This window comes from Anas acuta, chromosome 13 (genome assembly GCF_963932015.1).
Source record: "Anas acuta chromosome 13, bAnaAcu1.1, whole genome shotgun sequence".
NCBI classification, from domain to species: domain Eukaryota; kingdom Metazoa; phylum Chordata; class Aves; order Anseriformes; family Anatidae; genus Anas; species Anas acuta.
Genome location: NC_088991.1, coordinates 5,404,533 through 5,422,933, shown reverse-complemented (window position 1 = coordinate 5,422,933; position 18,401 = coordinate 5,404,533). Strand labels below are relative to the sequence as shown.

The following is an 18,401-nucleotide window of genomic DNA, read 5'->3' as shown; positions in this document are numbered from 1 at the left end:
CACTCCTGGAGGCTTCGGGCCAGCCCCTCGTGCTGTTACATAAGCCACGTGTTACAGGAGCTGATAAATTGGGCAGTGCTGGAAGTGTGTCAGGAAGTGTCAGGGAAATTCTGGTCCTGCAGTTTTAGGCTCTCCTTTACGGAGACTGAAGTGCTGTGTCAGCTTACACCCGGGGTGCTCCGACCCAGGACGCAGGTCCTGTGCTTACAGCCAGGTCCAGCTAGCCCCAGCTCACTGGCCAGAGAAATTTCCAGCAGACAGTCATGAAACTTTAGTGGGGCACCCCTGAAAAGGTTTGCAGCATCTCTTAAGCATCACTGGTCTTCTAATTAAAAAGCAAGCTGATTCCTGAGAAATTGCATTATGGCATTAACATGGCTCGCTTTTATCAGAGCCTGCAAGCTCTGCTGCTTGCTTCCAAAGCACACAGCGTATTGCACCTTTGTGCAAAAGAAAAGTATGAAATCTTGGTGAGAAACAGTAGCTAAAACTGCGTGTCCTAAGGCTGTGCTGTCAATTCTTTTAAAGTACCAATAAGTAAAAGTTGCTACCGCTCTTACTGGGAGGAATACCTGACATCGCTGTCATCATTTCTGTAGGTGTTGAAAGCTGGCTAATAAACTCCTGATAAATTATCCCTGTTTAGCCATTGGGGGAAACTGAGGGATGAGGACGTTAAGATCCTGTTTTTTGGGCCTGCCAGCTCCTTCCTCACCCACTTCAGCAGGAGAGAGGCATCGGGCCTTGGCTCTTGGTTGGCTGCGGGGCTGGGGAGGAAAGCAGGCTCCCGTGTTCCCAGAAAGGCACGTTACAGCCTGCCTTTCCTTGGGCTTATATCAGGGCTGTCTGAACCACAGACTTCAATGTGGCAGCCCGTTTGTTTCTGCCTCTTCCTTCCAGCGTGATCCTTCCTACACCTTTCATTTGGGGTGTCTGCGTGGCATTTGGGGACGATCTGTGGTCAGTGAAGGCAGGAAATGGAGACTCCAGCCCAATTAGTGCAAAAAGCCTGGTTAGAGCACTGCCAAGGGTGGCTGGGCACGCACGTGCGAGGGGTTTTCGTTTTTGGTGTTTGTTTTTCCAGTCTTTGGTGTTTACTGGCTCTGGGGAAATCTGCACAGTAGTTGGTTCCTGGGGTTCCCTGTTGGTAAAGGGGTGTTCAAAACTACTCAGCTCCCAAGCACTTTTCAGGTGCTTTGTGATCTCTCGAGGAAAGAGCTCGAGAAATAATGAGATTCTCCGGTATTACCAAAGGCCTGAGCCGTGACTTGGTTCTACCTTTACCTGTCACAAAGAACAATCTCAGTAGTCAATTTGAAGCTGAGAACACCCACAGGGGTTTCCTTTACCACAGCCGGGACCTATAGGGACCTCAGCACCGTGCAGGACTTGGCCCCCCCCCGCCCATGCAGCAACCGTGCAGCAACCATGCAGCAGCTTCTCTGAGCAGGAAGAGGACTTGGGGATGTTCCCTCCTCCCGTTGGGGTGTCCCTTTTTCTTTAGCCATCACGTTGGCAGGTGGGGTGATGGCCTGCTCGTGGCGCCTGTCTGACGTGTGCTCCCTTCCCTCCTGCCTTTCACAGCAAGATGGCTTCTGGATCTACTCGGAGTACTGTAACAACCATTTGGATGCATGCATGGAGCTTTCCAAGCTGATGAAAGACAGCAGGTACCAGAATTTCTTCGAAGCGTGTCGTCTGTTGCAGCAGATGATTAATATTGCCATCGACGGTTTCCTTCTGACGCCGGTGCAGAAGATTTGCAAATACCCCCTGCAGCTCGCAGAGCTCCTCAAGTACACTGCACAGGATCACAGGTAGGGGGATGCTCTTGTTACACAAAGGGGTTTTGCTCACTGCTTTTCTACGTGGCCTCTTAATGCACACGGGGGATGTTTTTATGTCTGTCCAGCTCTTCTCTTAATGACATCTTGTGGAAATTGAAGCAGGGCAAAGGTTCAGCAGATAGCTAGAAAGCTTCTCAAAGCACCGATTCTCAGTGGAGCCAAACTCATCTCTCTTGTAATCAGACATGAACTAATTACCCTTGGATGTACTTTATGATGCTACTGGTTACACTAGAAAAATTACTTAATTAGCAGTCAGTGGTCAGAAAGGCTTATTCCTTTATCCTAGAGAGGACCTCAGCATGTAGTGGGTGGAGGGCCACATCTGCAGCTCAAACCTGCCTATGCTCAGATCCTGGGAAAATTCAGAGCCCGTTCTGCTTTTCAGCCTCATTCCATCTCTGATTTTGCCACTGGGTTTTTAGGATCAGAGGAGCACCTGGCAGTTTGATATCTTCCCCAGAATTTTATGGATCTCTTTTGCTTCTGATGAAGGCAATCAGTCTAATTACCTGACCTAGTGTGAATCGAGAATAGTACTTACAATATCAGTTATGGTAGGTGAAAGAAGAATGAGGCCCCCTAAGAATAGATTAGCCTCTACTGTGTCAGTTTTCTTTCTTTTTCCAAAACCCTTTTTAAAATGAAGTAGTTTAGAGGGGAAAAAAAAAAAAAAAAAAAGACCACAAAGGTTTCAGAAACTTCTGCAAGTGTTTGATTTTTTGTTTTTGTTTCCCAAAACCAGCTCTGGAAGTGCAGAGCAAACTGACACGAGCAGAGGTACATTCGTTTGCAATGACCTGGTTCACCAGTTTCACTGATTGATGCTAGCTGAACGCTTGGTTAAAAATCACCAATTTTAATATGCATTTGGCTCCCGATCCAATTTCTTTTTTCCTTTCCTTGCAAGGCCAAATCAAACTTGGAGTGGGCTCATGGGAATGTCGGGGTATCAGAAACCAGCTCTAGGATCCCAAACATTGTGGCTTCTTTTGCTCACCAGCCATGTGGTGTCCCTACAGTACTTAGGGTGAACTTGGATGCCTGGCTTTACAAGGGGGAGCTGCTAGCAGCCTCAGGGAGAGGAGGTCTGCGCTTCAAGTGACCTTCTCTGAATTGTTTGGTAGCAATACCGAAGGGTATGTGGACAGTGTGATTACACAAGGGTAAATTATTTGGAAGAGTGCATTCCTTTGGGATGTTTTAAAATCGGCATGTGTTTAAGTGATCAGACAGAGTCATATTCCGCGGAGACTCAGTGCTTTCCTGCCATTAAGCAACAACTCGTTGATTCAGACTGAGAGCTCTTTTTTACTGGATTGTGCCCGTGACAGGACACAGCTATGGATGCTTCATGTCTCTTTTTCCTTCATTTTCTGAGAAGGAAAAGCAGGATTGTTCGCCTTGCATTAGTGAAGCGTAAGCCCCCTGGAGCTGTAACACAGCACACGTGGGGAGCCTGTGGCTGCACAGAGCCAGCAAAATGCTGTGCCTTGGTTAGCGTGGGCATGCCCCAGAGAACTTCCTGACTTGTGGCGGAATGGCGTTGTGACACAGGAACGCAGTGGGTTGCACCACACCATCCTGTGGTCTGGCTCCTCCAATTCCAGCGTTCAAGGAGCCTGGGAACGACCTCCAGGCAGCCCAGCTCACGGCCCAGACCGCTTTGTGCCATGAGCAGGGAAAGTGATGCGCAGGGAGCGTGTCTCAGCACCAGATGCCTCCACATCAGGGCTGTGCAGAAAACCCAGGCTGCCCCAGCACCTCTTGAAATACGAATATTTTCTGCTTCCTTTGGGGCTGGAGGTGAGATGAGCGAAGTCTGAGAAGAACAGTAAATAATCTTTGGGGAATGTCACGTTGTGGCGATACCAGACACAGGGAAAAGCCAGCTACCTGCAGGCTGGGGTACTGTCAGTGTCAGTGATGAACGATGGAAACCAAGAAGCCAACTGGGGAGCTTCAGCTGGGCTCCTTAATCAGGTGGTGAGCTGTCCTCATGCACTTGCAGTTTGAGAGTGCTTGTAATTCGATTGCGAGTCTGAAACAGAAGCTAGAATAATTTTCTGTTGGACTAATTAGTGAACTAATACAATGAAATCAGGCCCATCGCTGGCTGGATTAGGAGTCTCTTAGGCACTCTGATTAGAATTTTGCTATGTAGAAAACACTGTTTAAATCAATTGCACCATTTACAGAGTAAGGCAAACCTCAGGAAGAGCCCTGAGTCCCAATGAAAGTAATTGCTAGCTTCATCTAAGAGTGGGACATGATATTTTTTTTCTTTGCTACCTCCTCTTCACTTATATGTGCTTGTGTATCTTCCCTGTACCAGTTCAGGACAACAGTGCTGAAATCAGAAACCTGACCGCTCTCCCTCAAGTTAGCATGTGAAGTTAGGCAAAAGTCTAGGGTTGCATCCTGACCGAGCCCTGGAAAGAGGTCACTGCATCCCCAAAGTAATCAGCAATTTCCTTACCTTAATTTCATAGTTAATGTTATCCTATTATTAATGCACTGGCCAAATGCTTTGCTTCTGTTATTTTTTTCTTCAAAGTTTTTGCCAGCTCTGCCGCAGACATGGGCCAGGAGCCCAAAAAAAGTTCAGGCATGCCTCTTTCTTCAGTACTGTGTGAATGAAAAATGTGCACGGGGTTTTCTCTTCAAACAGAACATTAGAATTAGTGAATTAGCATTACCAAGATAAAAACCCAGCTTGATTGGCATTGGCCCACTCCACATGGAGGCAGGCATGAGGGTGTTTTCAAAGCCTGGCTCCCTTCAATTGCTCATTGTTTTGAGGCTGCTTCATTTGAATTTTTCACAAAGCCACATCTGTTCACCTCCTAAAGATTTACACCAGTTTAATATGAAGTAAATATATAAAGGTCCTAAGTGCAGCTTGCTGGTGTCCTGAGCGCTCCTGCTGCAGATTGGAGCTGGAATTAGGAGTGTGTGAACACGTTACGAGATGGAGACTCTGCTAACGGGTGGACTGACGTTAGCCTCCCTTGCAAGAAATGCTTCAGGCTGTGTATGTCAGCCCATCCTCTATTCTCTCTCACTTTGTTGAAGGACCAGCCGTGATGCTTTGGAATTTTGTAGGATTTATTTTAAGCCCAGCTAGAAGTTTGACATGAGAATTGAATAAAAATTGAAAATGGATCTCAAGATTTCATCCAAGAAAGGAAGGCAAAATAGCAAATAATATTCTGCTGTATATTGTATTGCGAATGTTTCTTAATATTTATCCTGTATGGATCAAACGGGGAAATGGACCTAAAGATCCACTCTAATTCACAGCACTCACCCCTATTTTAGCTGTCACCTGTGCAATCCGTTAGCAATAATCAATAAAGCCATTCTCCCTGCAGCTGCCCAAGATCACAGTTTTTCTCATTAGTCAGCAGTCAATATCAGCCCTTAAGTTACTAATAAATTACGGTGGCATTATGGCAGCTGGCCTTGTCTGTCTTTCCGATTAAAATGAACATTAAGGCTCCCTGGAATGGAAAAGAAGGCACAGGGTGGAAATCAATAGCATTGATTTCGCCATCACTTTTTGAAAAGACTGATCATCATCTTTGCTGGCCCTGGCGGGAAGCTATTTTCACTCTGTGTTATTACACTCACAGGCCTGTCCAGGGGAAAAAAAAATAAAAAGAATTCTTTTGATTTGCTCACCTGAAGTCTGCAGTATGAGTGAATGCCACTGGATTATGCTCTGGGGCACTCTTGCAATCACCTTATAGCTTGGAAGAGGCTCTGGCTGATGTCTAATCAAAAAATATTTTCTAATATTCATTTTAAAAACATAAAAATCCAGGCCCAGAGACAGGCCATAAAAATGTTCAGGCTTTCTTTTAGGATGTGCTTTAGCAAGCACCTTAAGACTTCAAAGACTGATAGCCACAGCAGTTGTAGGTTGGGGTGGTAGAGGGCAGACCCTTCCCAGTGGGGCTCCCTCAATGCAAACCACCTGAGAAGCTGTGGCCTTCTCTGACTCATGCACACACTATTTGGGTTGTAAGCCAGCTGCTTTTTTTTTTTTTTTTTTTTTCTTCAATGATCCAGAAAGACATTGGAGTTGGAAAAAAATACATAATGATGAGTGGCAAATCCTCCCTTCATTTCTTTCTAAAAGGATGGTGAGATTTTGCTGCTGGTGATGATAGACTGCTGAAAGTTTCCACTGCACATCAGGCTCTGTTTGCTCTATTTCATGGACTTCTGTTTTGTGTTTGACAGTGACTACAGGTATGTGGCTGCTGCTCTTGCCGTCATGAGGAACATGACTCTACAGATCAACGAGCGGAAGCGGAGACTGGAGAACATTGACAAGATAGCTCAATGGCAGGCCTCCGTTCTGGACTGGGAGGTACAGTACCTGTTGGGCCCTGGTTAGGTGCTATAAACCTGGGAAAAGTAAATTCCATGCAGTTGTTGGAATTACCCTAGACTGCAGAGCTCATTTCACACAACCTGGTCTGGGTATTTGTTGAAGACCTTGGAACTGGGACAGAGGAGTCATACTTACAGACTTTGGAGATGATACTTTTTGGGGATGTAAAGCATTAATGGTACTCTGAAGAACATCGGGGGTCCAGTTCCAATTTCATCAGTACAAGTCTGAATCAACTTCTGTGATAGCAGTGCCGTTGTCCTGGGAGTACAAGAGATTTAGATGACACTCTGTGCATTCTGTCTCTGTGCTTTGTGACTGGGGAAGAAGTAGGAAGAGAGGTAGCAAAAAGCCCTGGAAACCATGACAGGTTAAAAAAAATAATGGAGAAAGCTTCTGTTTTTATGGTTAGAAGCCAAAATGTTATGCTGAATTGAAGAGATGCTACTTGCACATTTAAACTGAGTTTCTACTTAAAGATGTGTCTGAAGCAACTCTGTGTGTAGCTGCGGTGTAGGTAATGAGCTGAGAACACAGAATCACAGAGTCGTAGGGGTTGGAAGGGGCCAGTACAGGCAAGGCAAAGGCAGCTGAGGGATTCCCCACCAGCAGGCCTTCGCTCTCCTACATTTTTGCCATGTGCTTTAAAAGACAAATACAAGCTAAACACTTTTTTTGTTTGTTTTTTTTTTTTTTTTTAATCCCTGAATGTTTTTGAATCATTGTATGAATGTAATCTGTGAGTAGGGTTTTTGAGGCAGACCCAGGACAAATGTTTTTGTAAATCCCTCTTTGTGTTAAATCATCGAGCCATGTGTTTAGTAAGTAGGTACTTGTAGTGGTGGCAGGGATTCCATTCTTCCTTATGGTCACAAAGATTTGGAGTAACTCCACATTCAAGTCAATGGGACAACACTGTATGAGTTAGTATATGGGAAAGATGCATGGTTTGTTTCATTTTGTTTTTATTTATTTTTTTGGGGGGGGAGGAGGGGAAGATCTAGGAAGGTTGGGAGCAGAGGGAGAGAAATGCAGGTACATCACCTCATTGCATATCCTCCTTGACTGAATTAGTATCATTGCTATAACAAGGGTTAGATTCAAGCCTGGATCTCCTGATAAAACATATAAATGCAGCAATCATAGCTGGTTCTTAAATTTTGACTGGCAGTGAGAGGAGAGAATGCGGATGATTTGCTTGATTGTTTTATTGTTGTTTACGGGGAAGAAACCATTCTCTAATACTGACACACAGACTCATTTTCAGAATTAGAAAACTGCTTTCAAGGAGGCACAGGACCATTGGATACATCTTCAGCCTTCAGTATATTCTATGTGATGAGCTAATGTGTGTCATTTGTAAGAAATGCCAGGGCTCTCATTGTAAATAAATCTAGATTAAGGACGGATCAATTCCTAGTCAGTGAATATTCATGTGCAAGTGGAAAGCCAAGGTGACCTCCACACAGGATCAGTGGGATAGCAGTTTCTTTTTCTATTCCATTAGCTCAGTTGATAATTCATTTTTATTTAGCTGTATCCTTGATAATTCATTCCTGCGTAGCTGTACCTACTCTTTATCTCCATCCTATCCTCGGGAACTTGCCAGTTCATTCTTCCAGGGGCTTATCAATTACTTCTCCAAATTTCCAAGCACAATATCACAGCACCATCCTTCAGCTTCTCATAATATAACAGAACCTGCTGTTGCTGCTGCTCAGAGATCCAGTAGGAATATAGTTGCTGTCCCCATTCAAAGGAAAGCTCCATTCTTGCCATTTTTATACCATGTTTTGGATCAAGAATAGTCGTGGAGTTGTGGTGAGAACACTAGAGGATGAGAGCTTGATGCAGCAGAGGACTTTGCTGGATTCTTGCCCCTAAAGTAACTTCTGAATCATCAGATCCAGCCTCCACTTCACAGATGTCCGTGTAATGGCCAGGAGGATGCACAAAAACAAACCCAAACCACTCAGAAGTCAGCTGTAGTATAATGCAGGAAGGGAGCAGGATGCCAGATCTGTCAGATCTGATGCTTAGCTCTGTCCTCAATCTGCAGATGCTCTCTGCAGGCATTGCAAGCCCAGGCTGCTAACTTCCAACCCCCCCACTCAGCTGATCTCTGTCTGCAGGACACATCTCCCAGGCTCCATTTCCTGCCCAACCTGCAGGGGTTCAAGCCCACCTCTGCTACAGCTGGGCTGTTACGGAGCAGAAGAGGGATTTCCTGGTAGATATTCTCTTCCAGTCCGTGGGGAAATATCTGGGTTGGAGAGTAGAAGACTGTGACTCCTGATTTCTCTGTGGTGGAGGACAGCTGAGAGGTGGTGACCCGAAGTCAACTTCATGCTTCTGCAAGCGCTTATCCAGCTGATTTTAAATGCTCACTGAAACGGAGGCAGGAACCCACAGCATTACCCTCCCATCTTTCTGTGGCCCTATTCCTGCTCTAATTAGCCTTTGTACCCAAAAGCACTCCTTTCCGTCCCTGTGTGTGTGTCACAGTGGCTTCCTGATCTCTCCAGCTGGCACAGCAGTGCAAGCAAGCAATAGCAGCATGGATCTGGAGTACAGCACAGTCTGGCTTGAGACAATCAAAAAAAAAATATCACAAAACAAAACAAAAAACAGCAAACCCAACTACAAGAAAGCAGGAATGAGGAGAAAAACAGTTCAGGCTTTTTTCTTCCCCCCACCAGAAATTCATGCAGGGCACAAGATAGAGATAATCCCTAATTACTACTGTATTTTGCACTTGGTGAATTGTTTCAGCAGCAACCAAGGGTAAATGTTTAAGGATGTTGAAATACTTCATTTAGGAAATGTTTTTCCTTAACATCTCTATACTAGCAATGCTGACTTTCTGATTTGAAATTGCATTTTAATTTCTGAATTTACCTGTGTTTTGTGATAGGATGTTGGAAATAGATTTTTAAACAGAAAAAAAAAATCAAACCAAATATTTAGTGAGTGCATATTTGAAATGAACTTGTATACAAAGTGTGCATACACGTATTCTTGCAAGGAGAGGGCATTATTGGGAATGCACACATATTGCTGATCCTAAAACAAATTTAAAAAGCAGGGGGCATGTCCTAGCTAATCTGAGCAGAAGGGATTTTATTGAATCCTGTGGAGTTGTGCCTGTGTGTTTCAGGAATCATTTTAATCCCTCAAGATTTTCTGCACGGCCCCGTGAAGGTGAATTTCAGGGTCAGCATTTGACAAATGTGAACATCCTTCAGCTACCAAGGCCAGACCTTTTTTTCAGGCAGTCACGTAAGCAGGGGCTGCTGGTTTAAATCACAAATGGGACCGACAGAGAGCGGCCTGACTTTAGTGGCAGCTGATAACTGTGCTGTGGCAGCCAGGGCACGAAGTTGGAGGAATTACTGGCAGCTCTGGTAGCTTTGTGCGAGTAATGACTGGGCGAAATCTTCAGGGATGATTCAGATCTCACTGACTGCTGTAAATTAGAAATAATCCCAATCACTTTGAAATGTGTTCCTGTATAATTTGTAGGAACATGGTCTTGACCCAAAACCCTGGATTGGACTGTTACCATGTGTGACTCACTTTTTTTATTTTGTAACTTGGATTTCCAATGTATAAACAGACCTAGAGAGGTGCTGCCCCTGCCTACACTAAATTCTCTAGTGCCTTTTGTCCTTTCGGTTGTTAATGGCGCAGAATATAGGGCTTCCACCACCTCCCGCTGAGACCTTTCAGTGTCTGAGAGCTCTTGTTGTTATGAAGTGTTTCCTGATGTTCAACCTCTATTTCCCTTCGCTCAGCGTCATCCTCTTACTTGCAGTTAAATATCCTTAGATCAAAACAGTGACATTTAAAGGTAGGTAGGTAAAACTGGCGCACGCAGTTAGCTGGAGTGGGCTCAGCCCAGTGTGCAAAATCTCCTCTGGATCAGACCTGAAACGGGCCAGACAGAGCCTGTTGTGGGCAGTCTTTACATGCTCAGTCCCTCCTTGGCCCCTCTGAGAGAGTTGCAGATCCCAAAGGTCACTGCATAATGTGTACATAGCACTATAAAGAGATTATTCCCCCAAAGCCCACCGTTGGGGCAGGTCTTTCTCGGAGGAGGGAGGCGATGTGGCAGGGCTCCCCATCCCATGGACATCCCCTGGGAAGGGATCACTGGCAGTCCCTGAGCCAGCAGCGGGGTGTTTGGCACCGGAGAGAGCCTTGCTCATCATCCTGCATTAGTCTCAACCTGCTATTTAAGCAGATTACTTCGGTTTATGTAGATTTCTAGATATTTCTACCCAAGATTCCCGTGGGTTGCCACTTTGGCAGGTTTCAAGAGCATTATATTTACATGAAGGGAAAAATACATATAATTGAGAAATATAATGAACACTGTCCTTTTAAATTTCTTCCCATTCTTGTTATTTACTGGTCCTTTAAATCAAGACTCGGTGCCCTTAATTATGTAATATATTATAGTTGGCTTCAGCGTAATATTACGTTATTGAATCCAAGAATGACACGAAACATGCTGTTTTCAAAGTGAGGACAGCCTGATGAGAAACCCTCCTGGGAAAAAAAATCACAACAGGGACTGAAACAGATCCATCTTTTCTTCTCTTCCTTTTTTTCCTTTCCCCAGCAACAGAAGGTATCAAAAAATGAGCCTGATGAAAAGGACAACATTTCTCTTGCTTTCCTTTTTCTGATCTTTCCGTAGCCCAGAGTGCTAATCAGCCTGTCAATCTCTAATTAAAGAACAGCAGTGTCAGGCAGAAGAGAGCCCTGCTCGCTGAATGCTAACTAGGAAAGGGGATTTTGTGCCCAGCAGTAGCAGCTGGGGGCTGTGCTCGAGGTGGGCTCGGGCACAGGGGTGGTCTGAGCCGGGACAGCCCCCGCTCAGGTGTTGCTCTCGGGATGAAGCAGCAGGACAGCCTGAAAAGGAACAAAATTTTCACATTTTCCCAACATGCAAAATGCAATACCAACCCTATCGTTTCAGATCTGACTTTTTTTGTTTTAAATGGCTTGCAGGGACGACACGGTTTGGATTCAGCTAATCAAGTAGAAGTGTTTACAGAGCCCTCTGTGTATCCTCAGGCTTGAGATGCTACCACAGGACTAAAAGACAAAGCTGGGTTTCTATTTTCAGCAGACAGCCCTTTCTAGGCTTGCCCCTTCTCATAAAAGCTCCTGTCCGTAGGCTTGTATTAATCTTCTTCGTGTAGGCTCACGTTTAGTCAGAAAAGCCCCCAATTTCTGCAGCCTGTGTGCTTCCTTCAGAGGCTTCTTGTTCACGGCCTTGCCTAGGCCCGAGCTTCCTCAGCAGCTCTCGGGCCCTGGTTTTTGGCCAGGAGGTACCCACTGAGATTGGGCCCTGCCACCTCTCTGAGACCCCATAAGGCCCATCCCTTCTGGGAATGACCCCCTGTGTGCCTGGGAAGTTATCCCTAATTAGGCCTTGGGATACTACAGCCACAGAAGGGAGATAGAGAGGCAGATAAGCACCTCGCTGAGGCGATTTGGAAGTCTGCTGGAGCGCGATGATGCAGCGACTTAATGAAGTTGCTGTTGTCACAGGGCCCAGGGACTCAGACAGTTGCTTCCAATCAATGCTGAGAGGTTAATTACACATTTACCTGAACAGCAGTCTGAAATCCTCACCGAGAAATGAGGAGTGGGGTGACTCGTAGTTGCTTTGGCACCTGCCACTGTAAGTGGAACCAGAATAGCGTGTCTATCTAGATGCCCCCCATAGCTGGCTGAAGCCTTACAAGCTGTTGGATGAGATTTTGGGATGCTCCCATCCTAGGATTGGCTCTAGTTTGGCATCAAAGCCAGCACTGCACTAGTTTCAGAGCCAAAAAAAGAAAAAAGAAAGCGTTTCTTTCATTCTCAAATCCTGCTCCTTACCTTGTAGCTGAAGTCGTCCTATTTCCTTCTGTGGTGTTGCAGAGTGAGAGATGCCCACAGGGCAGGTGGTGGTGAATTCACCCATTTTTAATAAATAGATTTTAATTAACTTTTTAAAAAGTCCAGCTCATCCCAATTAGTGGAGGGTGACTGCATTTGTTCTCTCAGAGAGTGGGAGAGAGAGCGCTGTGTTTTCAAGACCATCTGCTCATGAATCCTTAAAAAAAAATTCGGAGAGGAAAACAAGCGTTAGCCGGAGGCAGAGAAAGGGTGAGGGCATTCTGGCAGCCGGCCGGGCAGGCCTTGCCAGCCGTGGGGCTGGATAGATTCTGGGAGCTGGGGAGCTCTGACAACCCACAGGAGAAGGGACTGTCATTGCCTGATAGGGTGGGAGGAGAGGCAGCAGTCTGTAGGGGTGAATTTTGGCAGCCCCACCGGTGAGGGAATGGATATCCCACTGCAGGTGACTTTGGTAGCTGGCCTGATACCTCCAGGGGGCACTTGCACGGGGATCTTTTTCTACAGGGAGAGGGGGTGACGGGGAATTTGCTGCCCTAAGCACAAAGTGGGCAGGAGGCAGGGGTTGGAGGGAGCTCAGAGCGAGGGGGCTGCAGTAGCCTGGTGAGAGCGGGGTGCTCTGCCGGGGCAGAGCCAGGGGCTGTGGGGACAGACGGGACTCCTCGTGCCCCAGGGAGCCCCACAGGGCTGTGGGATGGGCACCTGCAGCAAGAGCTGGGGGTGGCAGAGCAAAGGGATCGGGGACGGTGTCCTGCAGTAGTGGTTGTGCTGTCCCATTGCTTGTTGCAGGGCGAACTATAATGGCTGTGCTTTGAATGTCCCACTCAAGTGATTTCCTTTTGTTCAGAAGGATCCCCCATCCCCAGTTTGTGGTCTGAAGTCAGACAGGGCAGCTTTGAGAGTTACAAAAGGGCCAAAATCTTTTTTAAATTATTGCCCCTTCCTGTTCTGCAAAGAGAAACATGCCGTGGCTGCGAGCAGTGGCTCACATGGCCTCATTCTCTGTGCCCTCCAGGGAGACGATATCTTGGACCGCAGCTCAGAGCTGATCTACACGGGAGAGATGTCCTGGATTTACCAGCCTTATGGACGGAACCAGCAGCGTGTTTTCTTTCTCTTTGATCACCAGATGGTTCTCTGCAAGAAGGTAAGGACATCCAGGGAGAAAGCAGCACTGCTAAGGACATGCTGGGGACAGGCTTTCCATTCCAAAGTGGTTTTTAGGGCAAGGTGGCTGTTTGCTACACGTGCAGAGGAGGACATGGATAGCGCCACATGCTAGAAATACTGAATTACAGGATGGTGAGTATAACATGATAGAGGGTTTTTTATGCTAGTAGCAAATCCAGCTTCCACTTGTTCATTTCATGCCTTTTTCTCATGTGCCCCTCGTTTTGGCTCGTTGCCTCACTTCTACTTCTGGGTTTTGGCTGCAACATATGATCTGAGATTAGATAACCCTAGAATTTCTGTATGAACTATGAAGCCTGGCGCTTGGGCAGACAGCTCAATTACTGCACCAAAGTGATGACTGTTGCCTCTTGAAGAAATACCAGCCAGCAGTCTGGTCTGAGCAGGGTGTATGTGCTGTCACTCAGGGAAACGGATTTTAAACCTCATCTTCATGTAGCTGCCGTGTTTTAGGGGACATCTCTGCCATGAAACCCACCACGAAGGCAGAGAAAGGTAGCGAAGAACCAATGTGTTGCAGCATTCACAGCAGCAGATGGGCTGTGTTTTGGAGCAACTGTGTTAGGCAGCAGCAGCAGAGCTGGATTGCCATAGTCCCGGTAAGGTGATCCCAGCTCATTATCCTCACAGCTGTTCAAAGCAAAGCGACAGAGCTCAGAAGTCCGTGGCCGAGCACGCCGGGGCTGCGCTCCTGTCACGTTGGGCAGGCCGAGGAGAGGCTGAGCGAGGCCTGCGCCGTGTGGCGGCCCTCCGAGGAGCGCCCAGTGCCTCAGGGAGCCGCGGGGGTGGGGGCGTGGGTGGCTCCTGACTCACCGCGGCATCACTGCCCGCTGCCGCGCCGCGGCCTGTGCAGCTCAGTGGGTGGCACTTGCTTTTCCTGAGTCACGGCTGACTGAAATTTTGCCTTCTGGAACGCGTTCCCCCCTCCCCCTAACCCTCCCCATTGTGCTTTTCACATCTTTCCCATTTCTCTTAAAAAACAAAACAAAAAAACAAGCAACAATAACAACGTCAGATGTTCGGAGAACTGTCAAAATGAGTGGAAATGTACAGCTGGGTTTAATATTTTTTTTAATCTTGACCTCCTAAACTTTGATTGTGATCCTGAATTTCTGATTCGTAAGGCAGCATCCAGTTTGGCTTGTGCTGGGTCTGATGCAGAGGGGTATCGAGCATCGCCCCCAGCCCCAATTCACTGCTGGGGCTCAAGAGGTTGGATCGGTGTGCTGACAGTGCTGCTGTGTCCTCTTCCCTTACACATCCAGAAGGCATTTTGTGTTGTGCAAGTGGCAATGTCCCACAAGAGAGGCCTTCGTAGGAAAGCACCCTGCAGATTTCTGCCATCTCAGAGACAGCGTGGTGGTTCTGGGTCTTCCTGGCAGGGACCAGCCCCGTGTCAGAGTTGGGTGAGCTGTGCTGTCATTACTGAGGTCTGGGGGCTTCAGGGTGATGGGGCAGAGGCAGGGTCACTCATCCAGTGAGCCCGACACCATGGGCACAGGGACCATGCCAAGTTGTATTATCTCCTTCTGCATCTGCCTTTCCAGCACCGAACTGCAGTGTTTATATTTCAGAGTGATGGGGTAGGAGGGGAGAGGGGGCTACAGCTGGACTTCCCCATCTTGATAGTGGTCTCGTTAAAGTTGTTAAGAAACATTTTTCAAGGGCAGAATTCAGAGGAGTGTCAGCTCATGTTTTGGGGTCACGTATCCTATATAAAATAAATCAGACCGATTTGTAGCCCGTGTTGGTTTGACCCTGCGTCAGGCTCTGCTGTTGCAGACCACAACAGGCACCCAAACCTCCCCATCAGTGCCCATGCCAGGTCCTGCAGCTTTCTTAGGGAGGCAGCATTTATATCAAGGTGCAGGAAGCCAGGGGTCAGCCTCCTTTACCCTGGGCTTCAAAATTATCCTCTGAGGAGATGAAACAGGACCCGCAGACTACCAAGAGATGGGAGATGGCAGGTCTGCGGGGGTGCTGGTGCTTCATCTGGCCGGGGTGGGCAGAGCACCACGTCGCGGGGTCAGCTGCAGCACAGCCTGGTGCCAGTCATGAGAATCGAAGTGCTGGAGAGCGGCACGTGGCTTGCGAGATGCTTTCATGTCCCACTTGCACAAACCCTCAGGGAAAAGAAGTTGCTGGAGTCCAGAAGGGCAAGGCAAAGCGCCTAAGTTTCAGATTTCCAGAAGGTCTCAGAGTCCAGACTGGTGCAGGGCTGCCAGCTCCTCTGCCTTGTATGCAGGGAGAATTAAATCCTTCAGAGGCTTCCAAAGCAGCTGATTGAACAGGACTCCTGGTCTGCCAGAGACAGGCAGTGAGAAAATTCAATCTGACCTGTATGTTTTGTGAGGTTTGTGTAGTTACTGAGTTTGATCAAAACTTTCAGCTTTGGTGCCATTTATCCTGGCACATCTCGGTGAATCTTCCTCTTCAGTAAGTCTTCTGCATGGGTGGCTTTTCGTCAGATACAATAAATTAGTAGGAGTGACACGTCTTTAATTGTGACATGGTCTATTTGAGAAAACATTTATTTTTAAATTATAATGGTTGAATTTTATCTGTTTATTGGCAAAAGAGATTTTTAATATAAATAAGGAACTAAAACCAATTTCTTATGCAAATATATCACAGTTGCTTTAGCTTGATGAAAGCATGCTAGATACCCTGAGAGGCTTGAGGAAGACTAGAGTATATTTCAGACAAGATCTTCCACTCCTCCTGATCTTCTTAGCAGTAGCCTGCACATCTTCCTCACCTTTAATACCTGTTGTCTCACTGGTAAAACGTTGCAGCTGCCACAGCTCAGTGCTCTCAAATCCCCTAGTTAATGCATATGGATTCGTTGGCTTGGCAGATGCTGCCTCATGAGTTTCTGATGGAACAGATACAGCCTGGCTCCATAAGCTCTGTGACAGTTTTGGATGTTGGTATTCTCTATTGTTTGCTTTGAACTCAATTGTCTACAAAGCTTGTCACGCGCTGGGCTCACAGCACTCACCAGCTCATGCCGTGGGTGATGAGATCATTTCGATGTGGCAAATACTGGAATCAGCTTCGCCCCTCTGGGCTCAGGCAAGGCGTTAGTGGCATTCGCTGATAGCAGCAGGTGCATGCCAGGTCCGGGAGGTTGGTACATGAATTCCTGCAGTATCCAGAAAAGAACTGGCAAAAGCCAGTTCTTTTTCTGCAAAAATTTCATCAGCTTTGTGCTTCCAGCCAACCAACGTGCTGGAGATACCAGAGCACGCTGCTCCTTCATGTCCACGACCCTTGTGTGTGCCTGAATTGCAAGCTGCTGATCCTCTGGGCATGCTGTAGTGCTGCTGAACCCAGAGTACCAAAACTACAGCTTTAGCCCAGGTAACAACTTTCTTTCATTTGTAGCCATTATTTAATAATTATTCTTTATTTTGCTGCTTGCAAAGCAACACGTCCCCTCCATATGTAAGTTTGAGTTTCCTTCCTAGCAGCCCTGCTGTCAACTGGGGAGCGCTGAGGACTGCTTTGTTCCAGCCGCTGTGTCCCGTGTTGCTCTAAAGACAAGGCAGAGCCCACAGTCTCAAAACCCATCTTTCTTTTCACCATTCCTGTGTTGGATCGGGTTTGTTCCACCGGCCATGCATGCAGGTGGCCGAGGAGGGTGTCAGCAGGCTATCATATGCTACCAGGAATTACCATTCTTCTTTTTCCTCCTGATCCATCCAGTGTTGCCTAAGGAATTTAAGGAATGTAAGGTCCATTGGCCACAGCAGTATTTCCAGTACCCACCTACCTGCTTTGAGCAGCAGTCAGTGTATTCCCAGGTAAACTCTCTGCTCTGAATATGACCTACTTTCTGGAAGCTTTGCAATCCCTTTCCCTCTGTTGATGTCTGGAAATCTTTCAAGGTTGTAGGGTTTTTTTTTTTGGATGTCCAGCCAAGGCGTTTCCATGAGGGAGCCGATTCTCAGGGTGATTCTTCCCAAGGTCTTCGCACAGTTGCTCCCCTGCTCGATACTCCTGCAGAGGATGATCAGGAATGCCGGGCAGGAGCTCGCTGATCAATATTTGCTACATTTATCGGTTGTTCCCAAACCTTTCAAGCAAGGCTTCAGCATCTGCCTCACCTTTTGAAATCATGGGGCGTCCGCAGCTCTGTGCAGGTTGCTCCCTGCCAGCATGAGCTCCTCTGCCCCAGAGCGAGAAGTCCCAAACTCATTCCCATGACCATCGTGGATAACTGAGGGGCCTTCAGACACAAACCTCATTTGTGGAAAGGAGTAATTACAAACGGCTGCATGCAAATGTGCCTGCCAGATGTTATGTCCACCAGTATGGGTGTATTTTAAGTCTTTCTTCCAAGCAGGAAACTTGCACTAAGATTTACAAGGCCTGCATGAGTAAGAGCAGCAGCAGCAGGTGGAGGAGCTGCTGTTGTGGCAGCCAGCTCTCAGTTTTGGCAACCATCTTGCAAAGCAACTCGTGTGGGAAAGTCTTCACAAAGAAAATTGATTTCTGAGCTTTACAGATAAATGTATTTGGCTCGGATTTTCCCATCAGAGACAGCACCGGTCACTTCCTAATATCGCCATTAAATTAATTTCTGGTCCTAGGCAGTGAGAATTCTAGTCAGATGCAATTACTGTGTCAAGCATTCAGCAGCCTGCCTGCCGAGCTGCCGGGGGGTGCAGGCAGGCACTGCAGAGCGTTCCCAGAAGCTGTGGCAAACGTGGTGCACCAAGGCTGCTTGGCCAACAGTTCACGATTAAGAGCCACTGGGAGAATGATTTGGACTTTCTTTGCAAAGCTGGGTAACTTGTGGTTATTGGACTAACGTCAAGCTCTCCTAATGCATTTTCTGTCTGTGTTTCCTGAACCAGAGGTTGGGAGTTGGGAGGACAAAGTGGTGCTGCCTTCAGAAGAGGGTGTAGGTCAGTTACCCTAACCCGAAAACGCCTTTTGGAAAGGAAGAAGGGAATAAACTGTGTAGGAAGCAAGCACTGGCCTCAGTTTGCCTTACCATATGTCTATAATCAGGAAAGAAGAATACATATTCCAGTGTGCTA

General features: G+C 47.0%; 1 protein-coding gene across 19 annotated transcripts in view; it reads left to right on the top strand.

Annotated features, from left to right (window-relative positions):
• The window catches only part of ARHGEF9 (Cdc42 guanine nucleotide exchange factor 9), a 171,648-nt gene that overhangs the window by 128,538 nt on the left and 24,709 nt on the right, over positions 1-18,401 (top strand). For all 19 annotated transcript variants that reach the window (XM_068696573.1, XM_068696579.1, XM_068696576.1 and 16 more), the window contains 3 exons: positions 1,585-1,817; positions 6,096-6,225; positions 13,178-13,309. In XM_068696573.1, the coding sequence (XP_068552674.1) occupies positions 1,585-1,817; positions 6,096-6,225; positions 13,178-13,309 (495 nt within the window). The remainder of the gene's footprint in view (positions 1-1,584; positions 1,818-6,095; positions 6,226-13,177; positions 13,310-18,401) is intronic.